This window comes from Ovis canadensis, chromosome 18 (genome assembly GCF_042477335.2).
Source record: "Ovis canadensis isolate MfBH-ARS-UI-01 breed Bighorn chromosome 18, ARS-UI_OviCan_v2, whole genome shotgun sequence".
Classification (NCBI taxonomy): Eukaryota; Metazoa; Chordata; class Mammalia; order Artiodactyla; family Bovidae; genus Ovis; species Ovis canadensis.
This window is the reverse complement of record NC_091262.1, coordinates 29,046,119-29,069,825: the sequence shown is the minus strand read 5'-3', so window position 1 is coordinate 29,069,825 and position 23,707 is coordinate 29,046,119. Positions and strand designations below refer to the sequence as shown.

The following is a 23,707-nucleotide window of genomic DNA, read 5'->3' as shown; positions in this document are numbered from 1 at the left end:
CGGGGAGGTCATCCAAAGCAAAAACGAGACACTGGCAAAGCTTCATTGACCCAGAAGAACCTGAAACACTATAGGGGCCCTGGCGTCACAGTAAATACTTCCACCTAGGCCCACATGACGCACATCCCAAGATCCAAGCCTTTATCTTGTCTCTTCCTGCCAAGGCCCACTGTCTGCACATCCCAAGATCCAAGCCTTTATCTTGTCTCTTCCTGCCAAGTAAAAAGAAAGAACATGCTTTTTTTTTTTTTTTTTTACAATAAAAGGCTGGAGGTAGGTGCCTTCATTCCTGTTTTACAAACTGCACTCAGAGAGGTTAAGCAGTTGGCCCAGGACACACAGGAGTAGGGCACCAGGGCATGAACTCGAGGGGATCTATTTCCAGACCTGGCTTCTTTGCTCGCCCAGTCCAAGCCAGGGGGAGGGGACGCTAGCCTAAGGCTGGGCATTCCAGGTGCCTAACTGTTCTATCGGCAGGTGGGTTCTGGATGCTAAGGGACAGGCAGGAAGGAGGGGCTGGGCTTGCCCTGGGTGTCCGGGAAGGCTTCCTCTAGGAAGTGACGGTTCACTTGAGCCAAGTGACGGGAGGGGGGACAGGTATTCCAAACCAGAAGCCCAGAGACAAGGAGCCCTGAGCCACGCTGGGTGATGGGAAGGTGGTCTCCGCCTCCAGGTGCTCACCTCCAGATGTGGAGACGGGGTGGGGGACGGGATTCCGGTGCGGCAGCTGCTGGGACAGGCTCCTCCTGCAGCCACGGGTGACAGGCTCGGGGCTCACCAGCATCTAGCCTCTCGTGAAACTGTCACAGCAAGTCTGAGCGACACCGTGGCTGCTGCCGCATGGAAGAGGGAACGGGGGCAGACAGGATCAGTAACCTGTCCCAGGTTATTCGGCCATCAGATGGCGAGACTGGACGTTGAGCCCAGACTCTGCAGTCTGCGCCTGTTCTCCCGCTCACCCTGTGGCCCCCAGACTCAGTCCAGGTCCCCTCAATGGTGTGGGACCCCAGCCTGGCCCCGTCCCCAGCTCCTTGCAGCTGCCAGGCTCCTGCGGGTGGAGGGAGCATTGTTTCAGGTGACTGGGGCCCTACCACTCTGGACACAGGGATGGGGCCAGGATGGGAACCCGGTCGTCCAGGCAACCACCCAGCTCCAACGCTGAAACCGTGGGGGTGGGGTGGGAAATTCAAGGCCCTGGAGGGGATGTGCCGACAGAGGCAGACAGAAGCAGGCCCGTTCTCAGCGGGTCTGCAGAGCCAGCCTGCCGCTCCCTTGCTCCCCCGTGCCCCCACTTGAGTCCCGCCACTCAAGGCCCTTCCCCTTCTTGGGTCCCTCTCCTCTCCCCTCCTCCCACCTCCATCCCGAGGGTCCAGAGACTCTTTCCCAGGAAGAAAGGAAGTCTCTCAAAGCTCCTGGAGGGAGGAGCAGCCCAAACCTGAGTAGGACCATTTGCAGCCGTCTGAGGAAGCGATGTCAATAGTCCAGAGGGACCTGGGGACGGCCCGGGTTAACTGGGACACCAGAGGACTTGGGAGGCCGGCAGGGCCCACAGCCTCTGGGGCGCACCGGGTTCCACCCCTGTCCGCTGGGGACTCCTCTCAGGGCCTCCGAGGAGGAGGACATGGTCCACCTGGATCGTTCCGCCTCTGGGCCCCTGAAGGAATGGGGGTGGGGGGGAAGGGGTGCAAACTCTCCAGGCAAGAATACTGGAGTGAGTAGCCCTTCCCTTCTCCAGGGGAACTTGCCCACTTCTCCTGCACTGCAGGCAGATTCTTCAGCGAGCCACCAGGGAAGCCCAAGGAAGAAGGAATCTCCCACGGAGCCTGGAACGGGAGGGGTGGCTGGGGAGGCAGGGGGATTTGCTGGGAGGGTGGTCGCGGCCCCAGGCTGAGCCAGGAGTGTAGTGCCAGAGGGAGGGCTCGGATTTTTAACTGAAGTCTCTGGCTGTGCTGGGTCTTCAGAGCAGCAGCTCTCTCTGGTCGTGGTGAGCGGAGGTGCAGTGTGCACACTTCTCACTGAGATGGCTTTCTCGCTGCGGAGCACGGGCTCCAGGCACAAACAGGCTCCAGCACCTGTGGCAAGCGGGCTCAGCAGTTGCGGTCCCTGGGCTCTAGAGCGCAGGCTCAATGGTCGGGGTGCATGGGCTTACTGGTTGCTTGGCGGCAGGTGGGATCTTCCCAGACCAGGGACAGAACAAACCCGGAACCCGCGTCTTCTGTGTGGGCAGGCGGATTCTTGACCCCTGAGCCACCGGGGAAGCTACTCTGATCCCCTTTTTGACCTTGGATCTGCTTCTATTTCTGGTTCCAAGGAAGTCACAAAACCGGGGCCCTGTTCCTCCCTGCCCAGCAGGCTCTTCTGCAGCTTGCTGGCTTCATTCATGACTGTCTCTGTCCTGCGGCATCAGTTAGCGCACTTGCTTCCTGGGTGCACGGCTGGCTTGCCCTTTGAGTCGGGTGCGGGGGTGGGGGTCCTTGGGCAGAAGTGGCCCCTTCTCCTTCAGGAGCAGGCGGGGACCCTGCACCTGGCTGACTGGCTGGTCCTCACAGAGCCTGCCCAGCTTTGTGCCTTTGGCTTCTCCTGGAACAAAGGATGGTTCCTCCCCGCCCCCCACCCCACCTCTCCCCACCCCCCCCGCCCCCCACCCCACCTCTCCCCACCCCCCCCCCGCCCCCCACCCCACCTCTCCCCACCCCCCCCCCCCCCTGCCTCCTGCCTCCGGCGATGGGAGCCTGTCCTTGGCTCAGACCCAGGCGAGGAGCTGGTGGGGGCAGGGCAGCAGAGGAGCTCAGGGCCGTGGGAACCACTCTCCCACCCCGCTGGGGGTGTCCAGATGCCGCAGCTGCCCTGATGGCTGCGGCGGGCGGCGGAGAGAAGGGACCGCTGTTCCCTGGCTTCTGGGGCAGCAACTATTGCCAGGGCTACGAGACTCTTTAGAAATCCGGGCGCGTCCAAGCTCACCGAATGAGAGAAGGCACTTGGCAACCTGGCGGGACTTCCTTCTTTTTGGCTGTGGCTGTGTGGGGAGGGGCGCGGAGCTTGGGAGCACAGAGCTGCGAATTGCGCTGATTCTGTTTCCCGCATCACACTGGGTGACCAGCTGCACCCAGGGGCTTCTCGCGGGGACAGCAGGGCAGGCTCGGCTCCAGGAGGCGCCAGCGGTGCAGGAGCTGCAGCACAGGCGCCTGCAGGTGGGTTAGGGTTGGGAACAGCAGCTCCTACTGTGCATTCCAGCAACTTCTGAGGATCAGACCCAGTAAATGCCTTCAGAGCTGCATGCAAACGAGAGTCTTCTCCCTGAATTCGTTTTTTTGGCAATTGCCTTGTTTGGGGGTGGGACGGGCTGGAAAAAAGTCAGCAGAGAGAAGTAAACTGACATTCATCTTTTTCACACAGTAGGATCTATGTAAAGGATTACATAGTAGGATCTGTAACAAGGACGTTTTTCACTGCACTTATCTGATGGGAAATGGTTCTGACTCTTGGCGCCTTCAGGCTAGGGTCTGGCTCCAGGGGGACTTGAGTTCCCCAGGAACCACTTTGTGCTCCGGGGTGGTCCTTCCTGAAGGTACAGAAATAAGGCTTCACTGGGTCGAAGGCTCTCTCACAGCTGGGGAAGGGGGCAGGCCCTTTGCCGGGAACCAGAGTACCCTGGGACTCACTCCAGGAGGCCCACCCGGACAGGAATAAATCAGAGTCACCATCGAGACTTAAAGGACATTTATTATTATTATTATTTTTTTGGAAGGTGGAAGGGGGCTTTACAAGGGTCTGAAGCCGATAACTAGAAAGGAAGATAAATAAAATACAAAGCCAGTATGTTGTGGCAAAATTCCAGGAAACACACTGAAAAAAAATCTTTACAGTTTAAAACTGCTTTTACTTTATACATAATTACAAATTAATATACAGCATCTGGGTTTTAACCCCTTTTTATTTAATAGGATTCAGCACAGAAATGTCCATTCAGCATCTGAAAATGACGAAATGACAGCAGAGGTATCAGGTGTCTGGGAACCGGCCTCCTGCATGTCCTGGGGTGTCCTGCGCGTCAGGTGGGGTGACACGCCCGGAACCTCAGACGGAATGGAGACCGCGGTGGCCCGTCGGAGCCCTGGAGCCCGGGGCGGTCCGGGCGGGGTGAGCAGAGGCCGGCGCGGCCCAGGCAGGAGACACGTCAGCCAGCTGGGTCTGCCCGTCTTTAAACCTTCGCAAGATGGAGAAGGAACTCAAGGCCGGCTAAGCTTCTGACAAATTCGACTGGTACACGGAAAGAAGCCTTTGTTGTTTTTGTTTTTTCCCTCTTATGGCAGCACTGAAAGACTTCTCGTCTTAAAACCTGGCCAGCAGGCAGATTTCAAAGCGCAGGTTAGCTAGGAATGTTACGCTACACTGAAAGAAAGAAAATGAAGCCAACCAAAACGAGCCGCTGGCCTTCTTTCCTGTCTCTGAGGGTCGATCGGAGCAGCAGCGCCGGGTGGGGCTGTGACCCGGGGCCGCCGGTGAGCGTGTCCCAGGGCTCCGCTGCGGGATGGTGGGCACCATGCCTCAGCCACCGCCACCGCGACACGGAGGGTTCTCTCTGGGCGTCTGCAGTCCAAGCATGTCCAGAGCCCTTGGCAGTGGCCGGGGTCCCCTCCGAACCACCCTCTTCTGGCTGCTGAAGCCCACTTTCAGTCCGTTTCTCCCAACTTCCTCCCCGGCCCAGCCCCTGGACATGGCCATCCATGGGGCACACCGGGCCCTCCGTCAGTGCTGCGTCAACAACCGCAGCTCCAAGCTGACAACAGATCCTCGGCAGCAAGAACCGGCTATGGAAAAAGAACTTCGGGGTCCGAGGGATGAATTACAGAGTACTGCTGTGAACCACACCTTCCGGGCTGGAGGTCTGGCCACCTTTTAGTTAAGGTGGGGCCTATTTATAAACCAGACACACTAACACCCACCCTCCAAACAAAGGGACAACAAGTCCCAAGGGTCTTACAGTGCGTGCTCCCTACTGCGGCAACTAGGGGCTCGGGAAGACAAGTAACAGGAGAATGTCTGCCAAAAACAATTTTTAGTGGTATTACCCTGAGACATGAGAGGATAAAAGGTAAGGTTCGTACCTTTCCAAACAAAAACCAAAACCTCGTTAAGGAGTTCCTCCCCACAGACTGCTCTCATGGCGGTAGAGGGGGGAATGTTGGCAAAGGCTGAATGACGGCAACTGGGCTGTTGTTAACCCTTTCCATTTTCAAAGCAAACAGTCAATAGCTGATTGTCATGGAAGTGAAGCCAACCGTGGGGAGCGTTTAAAGTGCACACGTCGCCCGACTAGGACAGCGACCACTGAGATGACGGGAGTCCTGAGAGAAGGCGCAGCCTCCTTCCAGGTGACTCACTCAATTCTGGGACCCTGGGTGGTGTCTCCATCTGCCCCCCCCAAATCTGAATGCAAGGGAGGTCAGGCCCGATTCCCTAAGCTGAGAAGCTTGCCTTCCCAGCTTGCGGACGCTGCGGAGAGCCGAGTCTGAGTCGCCCTGAGAGGCGGCCCCTTCTCACAGGAAAGAAACCTCAGCGACCAGGTGAGGCCTCCAGGTCGGAGGCGGCCTCGAGGTCAGAAGCAAAAGCAGGAGCAGCAACAATCCCAGGTGGCTCCCCAAACCCACACCAGACGGGGAGAGGGGACCAAGGCACGGAGAAGCACGGGTCTGGGCCAGCAGGAGACACCCTTGGATTCAGATTCGAAACTCGTCCAACCACAACCTGACCAGGCGGGGGGCAGGCGGAGGGCTAATCGTTTCAGAAAACTGCCACCAAACAGCCGAGGCAACTGCAACTTCACAACCAGGTGGGAACAAAGGACACTTTGAAACTGAAATACAGCTGTGTGGCGATGGACAGAAGCTGTCCAGGCACCTCTGGTGGAGAGCCTGTGTGAGGGCATGGATGCCGGGAGGAGGACGTGGGCCCGCCGAACCAGTGACCAGGATGGAGCGCTGAGCTCCCTGGGGGTCTAAGCAAGGCCACGGCAGGCCAGCCATCCTCGGAGCTGTAGGGACTGGCGGCGGAGGCAACCTAACCTTCTGATGTTCAGGGTCTTTGGTCGGGGGGTTGGGGCGGGGCATATTGAGGTTCAGCAGAAAATCAGCTGGTTCTCAAAGCCTTTCTGAAGGGTAAGAAATCGCCGTGATAAAACGAGGCACATGAAGCCCATGGGTGGCGAGTTTTTTTAACTCTCAAGAAAGGAAGAAGACTTCTCTCGGTCAAAGAATGAGGTTGGAGTGGGAGGAGGGAAGGAAAGGGACTTCGCCCCCTACCCTTAATTTTCCTTTGGGCCTTCAAGGCACTTTGATAGACCTGGAGGAGTGAGGATGCAGCGTGGGCTGCTTGACGGGACACAGTCAAAACCGTTGGGCTGGTGTGTTCACCCTTAACACACACACGCACACACACGGACACACACACACGCACTCGGCACACAAATAAATAAATCTAGAGCTAAAACTTTTAAACCAGACCTCTTTCAAATAAACTGAAAGATAGATATCTCCATCTGCAAGGCCAGCTTGCAATTCATCAACAAGCACCAAGGTACAGATCTGTTTGTCTTTAAAAAGGTTATGTTCAAAGACCCATGCTCCTGAGGGGCGAAAGGCAGGAATCAAAGGCCACATGGAAAGCACAGAAATTTTCCAGGGTCTTCCCCACCGCAATAAGGGGGTAGCAAGCGTGGCAGGTGCGGGGGCCTCACGGGGAAATGCCCTGCACCTGCCGGCTGGCGATGAGCCTGCAGGAATACAGATGAAAACACAGAAAAAGAGAGAGAGGAGGAAAAAGAACAAGCAGACGGCACTTGTGCCATCCTCAAGGGACAGAGTACAGCAACCATCAGAACTTTAGACTGCAAAACTTGGAGAAATCAAAACTGTGCCAGGCCTCCTGACAGGAGACCCTCCCAGGCCGTGCCCTCTGGGCCAGCTCTTCTCCCAGGCCGTGCCCTCTGGGCCAGCTCTTCTCCTGGTCTGAATTAGAGGGAACCACTTCATGCGCCCAACGCACCTACCTGCACCTGCTTTTCGGCCAGCTGTCTAGGATAGGGCGGCCACCCCACCCTGGAGGGAGAGGCGGGCAGCCCCAGGGCGGGCGGAGGAGCACCGGGGGGCCACCCTCTCCCCTGGCGGGGGCGCAGGCAAGAGCGGCTTCCCTGGGGAGCCACTGCGAGATCCCAGGGGGATGGCCTGGGGGTCGTGGTCACGTGCGAATGGCCAGGAAGACCAGAAAGTGTCACTCTGCAGCGGTGACGGGGAGGCGGCCTCTCTACTTCTTCTGTGCTCAGAATCCGTGGGCAAACATCTTGGAAAGCCAATACAGGATTTCTTTTAGATCTGATGACATTACTTTTTTTTTCCCCCTAAAGTGACCAAAACACCAAAATCAAGGTGTTTCAGGGTCATTTGCTTTTTAAAGACAGCGAGCCTTCTTTCACTGGTTTTCACAACTGTTTGCCGTCCCTTCTGAATGAGAAATACACGCAGAAGTGGGGGGTGAAGTGTGCATGAGTGGGTTTGCCGGGAGACAGCCTGGGGGGACCAGCGGCTGAGACTCGGAGTGCACCCACCAAGTGGTGGCGGGCAGCCCCCTTGTGTGGAGCTGAGCTGAGCCCTCCAGGCGTCTGGTGTAGAGCACGCACAGTCCCGTCGTATTCCACGTGTCTATACAGACGGGTACCATACGCGTTCAGACGAAGAGCAAACTACCTGCTGTTTGATTTTTGGTTCTGCTCTCCCAAATCAAAAGGCAGCCAGAGCTTCAGACCACATTCGGAAACACCCTCTCGGCCTCGAGGCATTCCTGACATGTCCACAACCATCGCCTGGACTTCCGGGGCCACTATCCTTGTTGTGATGTGACCTCAGCAGAGTCGGCCAGTGGTTGGGTGGCAATCCTGGGCCTCCTTCCCCACCCTGACCCCCAGGACCGTCTGTCCCTTGGGCCCAGGCCCTGGGGCAGCGAGGAGGGCCGCCGGGTGTGGGCATCGGTGGGGGGGAGTGCACACAGGATGGTGGGGGAGGACGGTCACCGGGCAGGACAGCAGCGGGACCGGTCAGCAGAAAATCTCTTCCCCCTCCGCAGGCGCCTCTGATGCAGGGCCGTCTGGAAAAAGGAAGCCAAGAGGGAGAGAGAAATTCAGACAAAAATGCTCTTTTCATTGGTAAATTCTGTCCTGTCTTCCCTAAACACAAGTCCCCCGGGATGCAAACAGACGCTGGGCAGGTGGATGATGACTGCTGCTGCGGCGCCCCCTCCACTGATATAGTCAATGAGGTCCTCAATGATGTCCTCTGCCTATAGATCCTTGAACTCGACAGAAGACAAGCCTGGAAACAGGGATTTCTCTACATTCTCCTGCACAGAAGGGAGAGGCCAACCCTGATGAGAAGGACTCAACCTCATGTCGTGCGAGCTGATCGCACGCCCTGCGCCGGCGGGCACGTCAGCTAATCCCGAGCTGCAGGGTTCCTGGGTGTCTGGGGTCAAAAACACCTGCCTCATATCTCCTGCAGGATTAAAGCTGCCCTTGGAAAATGCTCACCAAGCACCTATTAGTATATTATTTTTCTTTTTCCTCCTGGGTCTTTTGGAAGACAGCGTCAGTTTTATTGCTTTTTGAAATGCTATATAAACCCTTAAACTTTACAACAGCACATAAGCAATTTGCATCTTTTATGTTTAAATATATTTATGTGGTAAGGGAAAGTACTTGCATATGAATATATAGAATCTTTAAAAAAAAATCATCCTCCTTTACAGTAGAAATTTCTTTATACAAGTATCTCAACTTGTGTCTTTAAATAAAAAAGTTAGTGACTGGTAAAGAATCTTCTGAGATTTCAACAAATTCAGCTTTCCATTGAAGTAGCTTATTACTGGACCAGGCCGAAAGGCAGGGAGGCCTGTAACTGATTCAGAGTCTCCGCTCCTCATCTGGACAGTAAGCGTGAGAAAGGAGCCCGTGCTCCACACTCTGCCCACGCACCGCACAGAGTGGGTCCCTAAAGGCTCCCTGAATTTCGGTTCTCAGCGTCAAGTCCCAACAGCCCTCTATGGGCAGAGCAAGTGGGTCTGGTGAGACGTATGGGGGTCAGCCTCTATGCGCCCGAAAGGCAGGCGCCCCTTTCTGACCCCTCCTGTGCTGCCAGAGCCCCCCGGGGCGGCGTAGCCAGAGGGAGACCTGGTGTGCGACTTACCCCCGGGCTGTGAGCGGCTTCCTTTGCCCTTCTTCTTCTTCTCCTTCTTTTCCTTTGGCTTAGCTAACCCGAACAGGCGGGTGGACGTGGACGTGGACACGGGGGTCTGGCTCTGAGCCTCTGGTACTTTGTTTGTCTGGCTGGCGGAACCCAGCATGTGAAAAGGCCCCTTTTCTTTGTGTGTCCGAGAGATGCTGTTCCTTTTGGGGGACACTGAGAGCTCTGAGTCCAACGACCCTGATTTGGCTATTGAAGGTGCAGGTGGCGAAGGGGTCTCCTCGGGGTTTGGAGAGAAGGATGGGATCCGCAGCAGCTTGGTGTTTTGATATGAAACCTGTGCATGGTTGAGAGAAGGGATGTGACTTGGGGGACCAGCAGCATCCTCAGTAACTGCTCAGTGGGCAATGCACAAGGGCACTGGGGATGCTGGCGTGTCAGACCCGTGCACACTCACTGCCTTGGACTCTGGAGAGCTTGAAATCAATACCCTGAACTTCTCAGTTTCATTTCCCGCCCCCACTCCCTGTGGTATCTACGAAAGGGCTAAATGACCATCTTTGATACCTTGACTACATCTATTACTAGCACTGTAAAGAATGAGTAGCACCTTGGATGAGGCAGCTCGCAATTCTTATCCCCTGGAGAGGCAGGAAGAGCTGCTTATCCCATGACTGATTTAAATGAGGGAATGGATAATTATTTCAGTGTTATGAGATTAGAGAGGTCTGTTCAGGTTAGAGGGCAGGTAGAGATGTGCTTACACCAAGATCTTGGTCAAAGGTCAAACCGAAGATTAAAAGAGATAGACTCTGAGTTCTCTGGGTAGCCTTCCCTGGGGAACCCATTCTTAGGCCACACGAAGCACACCCAGCTCCTGTGCTCCCTGCACACCTGGAAACCTTTTGCACGAAGCCTAATTGCCCGCCTCTGGAAGACGGCAATGTCCTTTTCCTTCACTGTTCAAGGTCAATCGATCAAATGAATGGCAACGTGGGTATCAGGATACCTAGGAGGCTCTGGCTTCCCTGTTCTAGAATAGCCAGGGACTATCACTGAAGCGAACTCGGGGGTCAGTGTGCTCCCCACATATGGAAGGCCTTCCTTAATCAGCAGTGGCTGCAGGAAAAGGCTTCATCCACAGTGGCGAGACATATCGGGAATGAAGCAGAGCCCAGATGTCTGAGTGTCCCCGAGCAAGAATGTCCTCTTTCCCCTCTGTGGCTGGGATGGGCCCGGCCCTGTAGCTGAGGCCCACTGACCCCGCCACGTGCGTTCTCTCACTAACCCGGGCATCAGAGCCCTTACTGCTCTGTGAGCTCAGGCACCGTGTGTCTGGTACCTACAGTGAGTTGTCTCTGTTTCGCTAAGAGGTCCTTTAGGTTCTGATTTCTCACGTGGCACAGAGCAGAGGGGTTGCTCCCCAAATCCTGGATGGCTGACCGCCACCCTCACAGACACTGAGGCTACCCCAGCCTAAACGGGCCAGGCTCAGGGCAAGGGCCTCCCAGGTACCCCTCCTTCAGTGGCCTGGCCAAACTACAACCTTTCATGCACTTCTCGACCCCTTACAGACAAAAAGGAGAAAACAGACTCACTTCCTCACCTGCCCCTCTGCTGATGCATAAACAGATTGAATAAAATCAGCCTTTATATACTATATATTCTATCTGCCTACTTTCCCCCGTGCGGGGCACACAGAGGGTAATTTTTTAAATTGCAGGATAACTGCTTTACCATGCAGTTAGTTTCTGCTGTACAACAATGCGAATCAGCCATATGTATACACACATCCACGCCCTGTCGGGCCTCCCTCTGTGGCCCCGCATCCCGCCCTCGAGGTCATCAGGACTCCGAGGGTCCTCGCCGGGTACCTGGCTGAGCCGCTCCGAGTCCCGCCGGAGCTGCTCCTGCTCGCGCTCGAGCAGCCGCTGGGCGGCGCGCAGGCGCTCCAGGTCGCCCTGGTAGGCATCCTTCCGCTGCTGCAGCTCGTCGCGCTCGCGCTCCAGGTCCTGGCGGCCGCGCCGCAGCTCTTCCTCGCGCTGCGCCAGGCGTGCCTCGCGCTCCTGCAGCGCTCTCTCGCGGGCCTCCCACGCGCGCTCGTGCCGCCGCTTCTCCTCCTGGTGCTGCGCCTGCTGCCGCTGCAGGTTGGCCAGGTCCTGGCGTTGCTTCTCCAGGCTGCGCTGCTTCTCCTGCTCGATGAGCGAGCTGGGCCTCGACGCCGTCCGCGTGAGCGCCCGCTCGCTGAGCAGCAGCTTCTGGTCCTCGATGTAGCTGTCCTGCTGCAGCACCACACCCTGCGGGGAGACGCATGAAGGGGCGATGCACAAGACGGGGTGATGAGCACAAGGGGGGCAATGCCCACGAGGGGGTACGATGCCCACACGAGGGGCTGTGTGCCTAGCCCGCCTGGAGCATGGCTGGCACCCACACCCAGACTCCAGCCCTCCCCTGCTTTCTAAGCTGCTCTAGGATAAGTGCTCTAGGATAACCCTGGGCGGCAACCAAGGGGTAAGGTCAATGGTGCCAAGACTTCGATTTTGCAGTCAGAGGTCTTGTCTGGGGTGGAGTGTGCCTTTACAGGTGGGAGGAGGTATGAAGTGGATTGGTTAGATCTTTAAGAAAGGAAGTGACCCGAATTTGAGGATACTGTGTGTGAATGTGTGCTCAGCAGTGTCCCACTCCTTGCAACTCCATGGACTGGACCTTGCCAGGCTCTTCTGTCCATGGGATTCTCCAGGCAAGAATACTGAGTGGGTTGCCATGCCCTTCTCCAGGGGATCTTCCCGACTCAGGGATTGACCCTGCTCTCTTGTGTCTCCTGCACTGACAGGCGGGTTCCTTACCACTGGTGCAAAAAGTCGGACACCTACAAAGGCCGTCCAGACTGGAAGCATCTCCTCTGTGAAGGCCTGCACCCCCTGCGCTCTGGGGCATGGCTGTTAACTGTGCTCCGGGTACCTGCCATCCACCATCTGCTCAGCAACTCTAGTCTCAGAAGATCAGTGAGACTCTGTAGTGTAGTGTAAGTTGCACAGTCATTTCCAACTCTTTGTGACCCCATGGACTAAGCCCACCAGCCTCCTTTGTCCATGGAGTTCTCCAGGCAAGAATACTGGAGTGGGTTGCCAGTGCCTCCGCCAGGGGATCTTAACCACTGCCTTTTGGAAGCTTTCTCATCATGAGAGCTAGTCTCTCTTGTCTGAGGGCTGTATTTACCCATAAGAAATGTATAAACCTCAAAGATCCAGGCCAGCCACACCCTTGCTGGTCTCCCTCTCAACTAGGAAGTGAAGGGACAAAGGAGAAAAGGCACGTACCTGCAGAGCACTGAGGAGCTCGTGGAGATGGACGACGCTCTGGATGACCTGCTGCAAAAGGAATCAGCAAGCCGTCACCTCAGACCCCAGCACGCTGTGCGCCACCCGACGGGAAGCCACCCTACCCCACAGCAAGGGGCCTGCGACTCAATCAAGCACTTTCAAACTGGAAGTGCCACACAGAGTAAGCCAGTGCCCAAGTAGCCAAGAGAAACAAGATAAGATCAGACAAGCGCAACCGTGTGGGGGAGGAGTTACGTACAGTGAAAAGTATCATAAAGCTCCAATTATTTAAAATGACTGGTACAAAAATGGCACACATCCCAATTTAACCCAGCAGAAAGCTCAGAAGCAAACCACAGCATTTAGTGTAGGAGATAAGAAGCATTTCTAGTCAATGGAGAAGGAAAGAATATCAGTCAATTATTTTGAGGAAACTGGGTAAATCTTTGGAAGAACTTAAGTTGGGATCCAGCCTCACAGAAAAAAAAATTCAGTGAGCTATAAGAAAATATGAGAATGTTTTTCATTTTGAAACGGGGAAGGCTTTTCAAAGACAGCAACAAGAAAGAACACACACACACACACACACACACACACATATGAAATTTCAACTTTTACTATATAAAAATATAAAATAAAAATCTGGCAAAGAAGACAGTGAACAAAATGAGGCAAAAACAAACAAACAAAATCTTTGATTTAAAAAAGGCTCTCAGATTAATAAGCAAAAGAAAAAACATTCTAGTAGAAAAACAGGCAAGGAACATAAACCTGCGATTCACAAAAGAAATACAAATGGTCGAAGATGTAACATTGAAAATGAGTCAACCTTATTTCAAGTCAGAACAATGCAAAAATTAAGAAGTAACTACTTGAAATTATCAAGCCAACAAAACGTCAATTAAAAAAGAATTCCCAGTGTTGGTGAAAGCATGATGAGAATGGATGAATCCTCTTGTACTGACACGGTTGGATGCAGTATAACCTTTTTAGGGAGAGGATGGCATGCTGAGGAAATAATATAGCCTTGCCAAAAAAAAAAGTATGAGGATGCTCTTGGCTGCATCATTTACAAAGCAAAAAAGCAGAGAAAGAATTGACCGTTGGAAAGATTAAATTATGGCAACTAGCATAATAATATACAGCTGTTAAATAGCATGTTTTGTACAAACGTCTCAGGAAAATGCTTCTCAAGTGTTAAGAGAAAAAAAATCAGGATATGAAGTTCCAGGGAGTATTGAAACAAACTGTGCCAAACTATTTTTATGCAATTCACACTCACAGAAACTTAGACACATAAATACATGTCCTGTGGAAGAAAAGGCTGAAAATAGAGCACCACACATTTAATAATAGTAGCTATTTCTCAGGGGTAGGCTATTTACTTATTGTTTTCCTGTTTTACATTATTGGATGGTTTTCCAGTCTTCTACCATGAACCATGTATTCCTTTTATCTTATTCGAAAACACAAAAACTTAATTATCAGGCTTAGCTCTTCGGAGAATACTTTTTGCCCCTCATTTAACTTTATTCTTAATTAACAGAGAGAAGGAGAAGTCCCAGCCGGCCAGCTGACTCTGGCTGAGCACCTGCAGTGTGCAGTCCGTGCTGGAATGCCTGGAAACCACTCATCTCCTGTGATCTCTTACCCAACTCTTCTTACTCAATGTGGGGTGGGGTGGGCGGAGTTGGTAAGTGGAAAAAACAACTAAAGGGCTGCTTTTTAAGCAGCACAGGAGTGGGGCAGTCTGGGTGAAAGCAGGTTTACTTCATTCACTGAAGGGGCTTCCTTCAGGGTGCCACAGTGTGCACACTAAGAGGCCAACACAGAAGACAAACAGCCGTCTGTGTTTAGGGGAAAAAGGAACGATTCCCTGCATCTGAAATTCTGAAACGAAGCCCCTCAGGGATTTTACGGTGTTCTATGAAAAGCAGAGAGAAGCGCAGAGCACAGCCTGAGAGGTACACCCTTGCCCCTCCCTGTCCCGGGTCCAGCTCCAGCCTGCTGACAATGTCACATGTGCAGAGTCAACTAAGCTTGGAGCCTTCAGGAGGATTTCCTCAGAGGAACCCAAGGAGATGGGGAGATGGTGAAAGACCTGGCTTACCCTGCAGGGTCGGTGGAAGGCAGGGAACCTGGTCTCTGCCAGGGGACGCCTGGGCTACTTTTTAAAGTGACATATGGAGTCAGAAGCAGTGCTCAGAGAAGAAAACTCAACTGGAGTCACTGGGCAGAATCACTCACAAGTTCCTCTGCCACGCTTCACACTGCAGCTTTGGTGCCAGGTTAAAGTTACAGCCAGGCTGGCGACAAATTCTGCTCAGCGTGAGTGGATGGAGAAGCCACGGTGGGAGCTTCGCGGCCCACGTTCAGAGAAAGCAACGGGCTTCTCAAGGACAGAGAAGCAGAGGCTGGCTTAGGAGGCAGCGATTTTCTGGCAAAAAACTGACAGGACGATGCCCTGGGGCCGACGACAGCAGTTTGCTCACCCCGGCAAAGCAGAAACGAACAGGCTCAACCCAGCAACTACAACAAAGTCCTACTCCTTTAAAGAGCTCAGAGTGTCCTTACCTCACTGTTTCTCTTATGCATAAATACCAGGTTAGCATTTCCACCCTATAAAACAATAAAAAAAGTGCATGTAAAGAAAATGAAGATTGAGGCAAAAATTATAGTCATTGTCTGTCTAACTTATGCTGTGACGTCCCATGTTCGTTCTTTCTACATTAGGGCAGTGAAGAGGTGACGCTGAACTGTTGCGGAAGCCTTGCAATGAGTTCAGGTGGGGGCGGTGTGTGTTTAAACAGGGCTCTCAGTGGAACCGGTCCGCCGGCAGAGCTGTGTGCCGGAACGCGATGTCCAGAACCAGAGAGGCCTGACGGCCAAGAACACGGGGCTCAGAATGGTGCTGTTTGCTTAGAAACATGCTTTCCTCTCAAGATGAAGCAGGAAATTAAAAGGGCAAACTGGGCGTCCAAACACAATCACGGTGGACTAAATTCAAGATGATGCGCTTAGAGGAAGGGCCCAGGAGGACGCAGGGAAGGAGGGTCTCCTAGGAAGAAATACCTTTTTCAGACCACTGTCCGACTCGGTCCTCCTGAGGTCCTGGCCATCATCTCCCTCCTCCTTCTCACCTCCTACACAAACAAATTAGTATTTTTTTCAAGTTGCAAAACAGATTAGTCAAGAAAATACTATATGCACAGCTTCGGTACAAAATACTCCCGAACCCTAGTGATGCTGGCAGAAGGGAAGCCGCATGATTATTAAACAGGTTTACTGACACAGAAGAACTAGGAGCAGAAAGGAAAAAACCAGTCTTATTGCCTCTTTGGCTATAGCTTAGCTGAGATCCCAGGAAAATCTTTTATTACTCAAAATGAACTCAACGCAGATGGAGGTCCCTGAGTTCCAGCAGCTGGATACTTAGGAACTCACTAAAACCTTTCCTGTCTGAGCGGGACAGAGGCGATGGAGCCCCTGAGTACAGAGGGTTTCTCGCTGTGATGAAGGACTGCCCAGAAGACCACATGAGCTCAACACCGCTGACCTAGGGGCCTCCCTGCCGAGAATCCACCTGCCCGTGCAACAGACTTGGGTTCCATCCCTGATCCAGGAAGACCCCACATGCTGCGAGGCAACTGAGCCCGTGCACCTGAGAGCCGGAGCTCCGCAGAAACCAGTGAGAAACCCACACACCAAAACCAGACAGGAGCCCCATGCAGCAACAAAGACCTAGCACCGCCAAAAATAAATAAATACAATTATATTAAAACACCACCACCACCACCACCACCACCACCACCACCCCACTGACCTTTTGAAGCATTCATCTGATGGCTGTCAAACCCTCCAAAGGTCTCCGCTCTCCGGGGCAGGGACACAAGGCCGACCACGCCCTCCTGCTCTGCAGGGCTACTGACGACCTGCCCAAGCGAGCCTCTTAGGCTGCCGCTCACCAGACCCTGCAGGATCTCCACTGGAAGAGAGTAAACACACAACACTGACATCTCTTCTTACAATGTGAAGAAGAAAATCTCCTGATTAACACACTATATGCATAGGGAAGATGATCAGAAAATCTCAGAGCTGACTACGAGACTTCCTTTGTTTGGAGAAAGCTCTCAGCTAAGGACAGGTGTTGTAGTTGGATTCTGTTGGAAATGCAGAGATTAAACCTCCAGCCTTATTCACGTGAGATCCAGGAAATGTAAAAAGGTACAGGGAAGGTTGGAGAAGGAAATGGCAACCCACTTCAGTATCCTTGCCTGAAAAACCCCATGGACAGAGGAGCCTGGCAGGCTATAGTCCAAAAGGTCACGAACAGTCGGGCATGACTGAGTGAGCACGATACAGGGAAGGCAGAGTAATTTATTGGAAGGAGCATGGCTCCTGCAGTCAGACCAGAAGCAGCCGAAAAGAAATCTCCAGGAAGTGAGGTGTGCCAATCTGAGAACAGCAGTGGAAAGTGGCAGGCTTTCTGCCCCTCCTGTAGTGACGTCAGGGGGACAGGAAGTCTGAGCATCTGAATTATCAAACCCGACCAGCCACGGTTCTTTTCTAGAGCAGCAGTGTTCCACAGAAAGGACAAAGAGCTGAACGTGGAACAGAAAAGAGCACGAGAGATGCAGCAGAGATGAAGGAAAAAGAAGGTCCATGTGGAAAGAGGAGGAGAAAAGAGGCCAGGAATCTAAGGAAAGTCACTGTCATCTTCTGAAAACACTGCAGGAAAACAACAGAAGAGGCCAGTGAAGTGAAGAAACCGATCTGAGCCTAAAAGTTTCAGTTCAGTTCAGTCGCTCAGTTCTGTCTGACTCTTTGCAACCCCATGAACCACGGTACGCCAGGCCTCCCTGTCCATCACCAACTCCCGGAGTTTGCTCAAACTCAAGTCCATCGAGTCTCATCCTGTTGTCCCCTTCTCTCCTGCCTTCAATCTTTCCCAGCATCAGGGTCTTTTCTTCACATCAGGTGGCCAAAGCATTGGAGTTTCAGCTTCAGCATTAGTCCTTCCAATGAATATTCAGGACTAATTTCCTTTAGGACTGACTGGTCTGATCTCCTTGCAGTCCAAGGGACTCTCAAGAGTCTTCTCCAAAACCACAGTTGAAAAGCATCAATTCTTTGGTGCTCAGTTTTATGGTCCAGCTCTCACATCCATACATGACCACTGGAAAAACCACAGTTTTGACTAGACAGACTTTTGTTGGCAAACTAATGTCTCTGCTTTTTAATAAGCTGTCTAGGTTTGTCATAGCTTTTCTTCCAAGGAGCAAGCGTCATTTCATTTCATGGCTGCAGTCACCATATACGGTGATTTTGGAGCCCCCCAAAATAAAGTCTGTCACTGTTTCCACTGTTCCCCATCTGTTTGCCATGAAGGGATGGGACTGGATGCCATGATCTTAGTTTCCTGAATGCTGAGTTTTAAGCCAGCTCTTTCACTCCTCTTTCACTTTCATCAAGAGGCTCTTTAGTTCTTCTTCACTTTCTGCCATAACGGTGGTGTCATCTGCATACCTGAGGTTACTGATATTTCTCCCGGCAATCTTGATTCCAGCTTGTTCTTCCTCCAGCCCAGTGTTTCTCATGATGTACTCTGCATAGAAGTTAAATAAGCAGGGTGACAATATACAGCCTTGACGTACTCCTTTCCCAATTTGGAACCAGTCTGTTGTTCTGTGTCCGGTTCTAACTGTTGTTTCTTGACCTGCATACAGATTTCTCCGGAGGCAGGTAAGGTGGTCTGGTATTCCCATCTCTTGAAGAATTTTCCACAGTCTGTTGTGATCCACACAGTCCAAGGCTTTGGTGTGGTCAGTAAAGCAGAAGTATATGTTTTTCTGGAACTCTCTTGCTTTTTCTATGATCCAACAGATGTTGGCAGTTTGATCTCTGTTTCCTCTGCCTTTTCTAAAACCAGCTTGAACATCTGGAAGTTTATGGTTCACGTACTGTTGAAGCCTGACTTGGAGAATTTTGAGCATGACTTTGCTAGTGTGTGAGATGAGTGCAGTTGAACGGTAGTTTGAACATCCTTTGGCATTGCTTTTCTTTGGGATTGGAATTTTTACACGAAAATGAGCGACAGAAAAGTATCAAAGTCAAATACCACGCAAAGTTAAGAAAAGAGAGAGAGAAAGAAAAAGGGGTGCAGCTGCCCTACACATAATAAAAGCACATCAGAAGGCCGCATCCATAGAGTGAGTAATAGGGTAAAAAAAACGCAAGATGCGGAAGACCCCAGTCAGAAGGAAGAGACACAGAAGGGAGGCGGCAAAACTCAAATAATTGGAAACAAAAGGGAAAAAAATACCCCTTTCTGAAAACTAAACTAGACTCTGAGAGAAAGTAAACCCACCAGAAAATGACTTAAGAAAACAGAAGGTGAAAGGATATGTTTACATGTTAAAAAGATGAAGATATAAAAAAAGCACTCTGGGAAAGCAAGAATTGCTGCAGACAGGCAAAGGTGATCCAATAATATGGAGAGTGGGAGTTCTTGAGGAAGAAAATCAAAGCCAGCGCACAGGAAAGACACTAAGAGCTATAAGAACACATCTCTGAAATCTGAAAAGTTTGCGACTATAAATTAAAACAGAATGCTGTAAACCTGAGGACATCATTCCAGAATCACCATCACTAAGGCATATTCTAGTAAAACGACTTGGATTTAGGGAAAAATAATCCTTTGGGCATCAAGGCAAAGAGCATGTGACTTACATATATATGGGGGAAATCAAATTATGACTGGACTCTGGAATGTTTTACGTCAGAGAAAAATGAGTAACACATTTGAGAATTAGGGTACTTGAAGAAACTGGGAACCAAGGATTTTATATCCAGTAGAACAGACTTTTAAGAGTCCTATTTAGTGACAGCAGTATTAGTGCCTGTGTGTTAGGGTAAATATAGGATACTTCATAATGTACCCTTAAGAATGAGGATTCACAGTATGGAGGAAAAGAGATACAAGTATATTACAGAAGACATTAAGTAAAAACAGGGCTTCCCAGGTGGCTCAGTGATAAAGAATCCACCTGCCAATGTAGGAGACATATGTTCGATCCCTGGGTTGGGAAGATCCCACGAAGGAGGAAATAGCAGCCCACTCTAGTATTCTTGCCAGGATAATCCCATAGACGGGGGGGGCGGGCCTGGAGGGCTACACTCCACGGGATCACAAAGAGTCAGACAGAACTGAGCACGGAAGTAAAAGCACTGTAGCTCACAAGGGGAACTAAGTATATATTGGTGTGATTCATTACCAGCCAAGAGGTCCACTGAAAAGGCCCAAACTACTAACAGTGAAAACCCCAGCAGTGACAACCACCCCCAGCACCTAGATAGTGGTCTTGAGACATCATTTCTCACGAGAAGAAACCACAGCTTCTCAGAGAAAGGCTAATGCCAGACATGTGCAGAAAACAAGATGAGCCCGGAACATTTTAACAAAGAGCAGAGAGGCTCTCAAAGACCACTGGGGTCATGTCAAAAGGGTTCAAAGGTAACACGAAAAGGTACACGTTGGCAGAGAGTGAGGCCCTTTTAAACTTTTTCAATAAGGATAAGAAGTGTAATGGCTCAAAGACCATCAGATATATTTAAATGAGTCTATAATAATCTTTTAAAAGTACTGGTCACTTTCAGAGAATGACCATAAGTCAGTTCACTATTTTGAAAGCTGGTAAATAATAGAGGAAACCTACATGTTACAAAAAATAATAAAAAAAGACAACTAGACAGCTTGTGTCTCCAGATGGAATACTATAGGAATACAGCTTGCCAAAGGCGTTTCACCTTTGAGCACCTGAGCCCCCAAACCCAGCTGAGCACCTTCTGAAGGAACCAGAAGGCTGAAGAACAGAACTGCTGCAGGGATAAAGTTCAAAAAAGAGAAACCTGCAGGCCAGAAAGCTCAAGGATAAACTGTGTGGAAAAGAGGGACAGTGCGGCGGGTGGAGGACTGTAAATGAAGAACCTTAAAAATGAGTATCAAAAACCACAGACACAACTAAATCACAGTGTCTATCAACATGCCGAAAACCACACGTACGATTTTACATGGCCACATGAAACCATAAAGAAACCTAAGTAATTACTCTAAAAGTCATAATACCTACGGCTTGTGGGAGGGAGGGAGAGAGCTGTGATGGGGACAGGAGATGCAGAAAGGCTTTTAGGGATCTGGCCACATTTTTATTTCTGGACCTGGGAAATAGTTAGAAGGATGCTCACCTGATAATAATTTACTAAAGCAAAACATATTTTGGGTTGTTTTCTGTATTTTGTGCTTCATTTTACAACAAAAAAAAGTGCTCAATGGTAGATAATGGTAGCGTGCACACCACTGTGGGGGGGGGGGCGATGCTGAATGTAAATTACCTTCATTTATTGCACTTTTCATTAAAGGTCCTCCTTTGAGAGCCTCTTCTGTGTTGGAGCGGAAGAGGGTTCTACAGCTGTGGGTTGGGGAGCAGTCCTCTGGCAAGAGCGTGCTGCACTCAGTCATGTCCCGGAAAATCATCTCCTTCTCTTCCAGCAGGAGCAGGATCTGCTGGTCCTTTTGCTGAAGTTGCTCTGTGGGCATTTGGAGAAGGGATCTGGTCATCTGACAGGTCAGCGAGAGGTGGTGACTAAGACACGCGCGCCACCTCGTGGCAACGCCCGGGACAGCAAGGAACGCGGCTTCCCCTACGCCCCCTTCCTGTTTCATCCTGAGGGTGATTTTCATCTGTCCTGAGAATTTCCGAGGTAACAAGTGTGCGCTGTGCCCCACTCTCCCACCACCCTGCTTGTTCCTCAGCCCCTGCACTCCTCTCTGGCTCTGTCCGTCACTGCATCTGCTCTCTCCAAGGGGGCTTTCACCCCTGCATCCAACCACGTCTTCCATCTCCTCTTCTCCAGCGACATGTAAACCTGTTGCCCGCCCCAGGCCCTCAGACACTGCCAGGCTGGCTCTCTTCCTCCCACTCCTCTGGCACGTTATGGACCTGCGCGTGGTGCCCTTGCTCCCCCTGGACTGCCTTCCACAGCTTACACACTTCCTTTTCAGGGATCTCATCCACTCCCACGGCTTCAGTTACTTCTCAAGTGCTGATAACTCAACGTGTTAGTCGCCCAGTCGTGGCCGACTCTTTGCAACTCCACAGACTGTAGCCCGCCAGGCTCCTCTGTCCATGGGATTCTACTGGAGTGGGCGGCATTCCCTTCTCCAGAGGATCTTCCTGACTCAAACCTGAGTCTTCCACATTGCAGGCAGATTCTCTGTCTGATCCACCAGGGAAGCCCATTAACTCACACAAGACACCCAAGTTCGACTCACTTTTTGGGCACCAGACTGCTGAGTCTCATTGTCAAGTGGCACCTCCACTTAGACGCCTGGTTCTCTGCAGGTCAGAAGCCTCTGTTCTCTGCTTCTGCCCCCACCCCATCCACCTCCTCCCTGGAGCCCTGGCCTCTTCCTCGGTCAACAGCACCTTTACCCCCCGGTTACCCAGGCTGGATACCGGGGGGAGGTTTCTCTCCACACTCTGTCCCACCACCCCCAGTGGTTCCTCATCTCTCACTCGCCTCCACCCCGCCTCCAGCCCACTTCTCACCCAACTTATCCGGAGAGTCCCCCTGTTGGCGTGCCCACTCCTAGTGGGCTCTCTCAGCACCTGCAAGCAATTCTCCCAACTGGCATCAATACAGATTTAAAAAACTTGCTTACATTTTGCTAAAAAACTGTATCATTCCCTGCCTGAACTTCAACCTGAGGTGGCCCCCAGGCTTAGCCTCCCGTCACTCAGCCCTGACTCCCAGACACACTAGACTTTCACTCCTTTTTCGTTTTCCACCTAACTGTTCTTTACCTGGTAAATTGGTGTTTTTTTTTCCCCCCAGATGTGGTTCATGTGTCAGTTTCTTGTGAGACTGACTACAGGCAGGATTCCCGGGCCCCACACACTCTCTACGTGCCTGTGGTCCACAAGGCCCGTCATCTATGTAGGTCCCCCCCACGGCAGGGACTCCAGTTCAGGAATCACTGCATCCCAGCACCGAGCACTGTGGCTGGCCAGGTGCCTCAGTGAAGACAAGGCTATTCCCTTCACGCTCATGTACATGGCAGAAAACCAACACGATACTGTAAAGCAATCGTCCTTCAATTAAAAAGCAGGCGGGTCTCATCTCTGCCATCCTGCTCACAGGAAGCGATAACAACAAGACACTGGCTCCAGTCTCAATCTGTCCATCGTTTTTTTTCCCTCTCACTGTTGACAGAGAATGAACTCCTCAGGAGCCTACATGTACTTGACTCCTGGCCTTACTTCTTTCCAGAGCACAATACATGCTTCTTTCAGAACCACCTAGTAGCACCAAAGGGGAAGACACACGAGCAGCTCAGCAGACAGCAGAACCCAGCTCTGCAGGGAGCGGGGTGTGAGGCCCTGGGCCGCTCTGCTGTCGTGGGCCCGGCTTTCTCACCTGCTTAGAGTACAGCCTTGCAGGGGTGGAGACAAGCTCGCACGAGACAGCAGCCTCGACAGACAGTGGTCAAACCCCACCCGGAAGCACACTTCGCCCTGAACCACCCAGGGCCACACTTGGAAAGCAGGGCACCGTGGTGGGGGTGACTGATAAACGGATTAACTGGGAAATTATTTCCCTTAAGCACTTTTCTCTCCTTCCTGTTTTAATCTTAGATGTGCCTGTGAATTCCAGCAACTTCTTCCGTTACAAAGTACCGAGACTCACCAGGGCCCACGGACGCTAAAGCCGAGTCAGAGAACCAACATCCCCACGACCTAGCATCAGACACGTTCCCACGGGCCATGCTCACTGTACAGGGTTCCTGCACGACCTGCGTCGGCTCAGACCTGGTTTCTCTTTTGTGACGAGCTATCCCCCTCCCTGGTTCATGCCTGTCCGGCCAGCTGTGGGATCAACCAAAAATCTACAGGGGTTCTGTGTGATGGCACCCCCTTCTCCCCGCACCCCGTGTGACTGCACCCCCTTCCCCCCACAACCCCCTGCCCCGACAGGCCCTTTGGCCACTTCCACCAGCTTCACCTTTTAACTCCCGGGCCTTGGTGTCCAACATCTTCTTTTCTTCCTCGTTCTCACTAGGAATTCCTTCATCTTCATCTCGGTTCCTGACACAAC

General features: G+C 52.0%; 1 protein-coding gene across 13 annotated transcripts in view; it reads right to left on the bottom strand.

Annotated features, from left to right (window-relative positions):
- Positions 1-3,705: 3,705 nt before the first annotated feature.
- AKAP13 (A-kinase anchoring protein 13) overlaps positions 3,706-23,707 on the bottom strand; it is a 320,574-nt gene continuing 300,572 nt past the window's right edge. For all 13 annotated transcript variants that reach the window (XM_069559264.1, XM_069559265.1, XM_069559267.1 and 10 more), the window contains 9 exons: positions 23,615-23,697; positions 20,945-21,139; positions 16,377-16,538; positions 15,626-15,696; positions 15,128-15,172; positions 12,551-12,601; positions 11,105-11,527; positions 9,234-9,567; positions 3,706-8,139 (listed from right to left, as the gene is read on the bottom strand). In XM_069559264.1, coding sequence (XP_069415365.1) covers positions 8,090-8,139; positions 9,234-9,567; positions 11,105-11,527; positions 12,551-12,601; positions 15,128-15,172; positions 15,626-15,696; positions 16,377-16,538; positions 20,945-21,139; positions 23,615-23,697 — 1,414 coding nt within the window. In that variant the 3' untranslated portion in view covers positions 3,706-8,089. The remainder of the gene's footprint in view (positions 8,140-9,233; positions 9,568-11,104; positions 11,528-12,550; positions 12,602-15,127; positions 15,173-15,625; positions 15,697-16,376; positions 16,539-20,944; positions 21,140-23,614; positions 23,698-23,707) is intronic.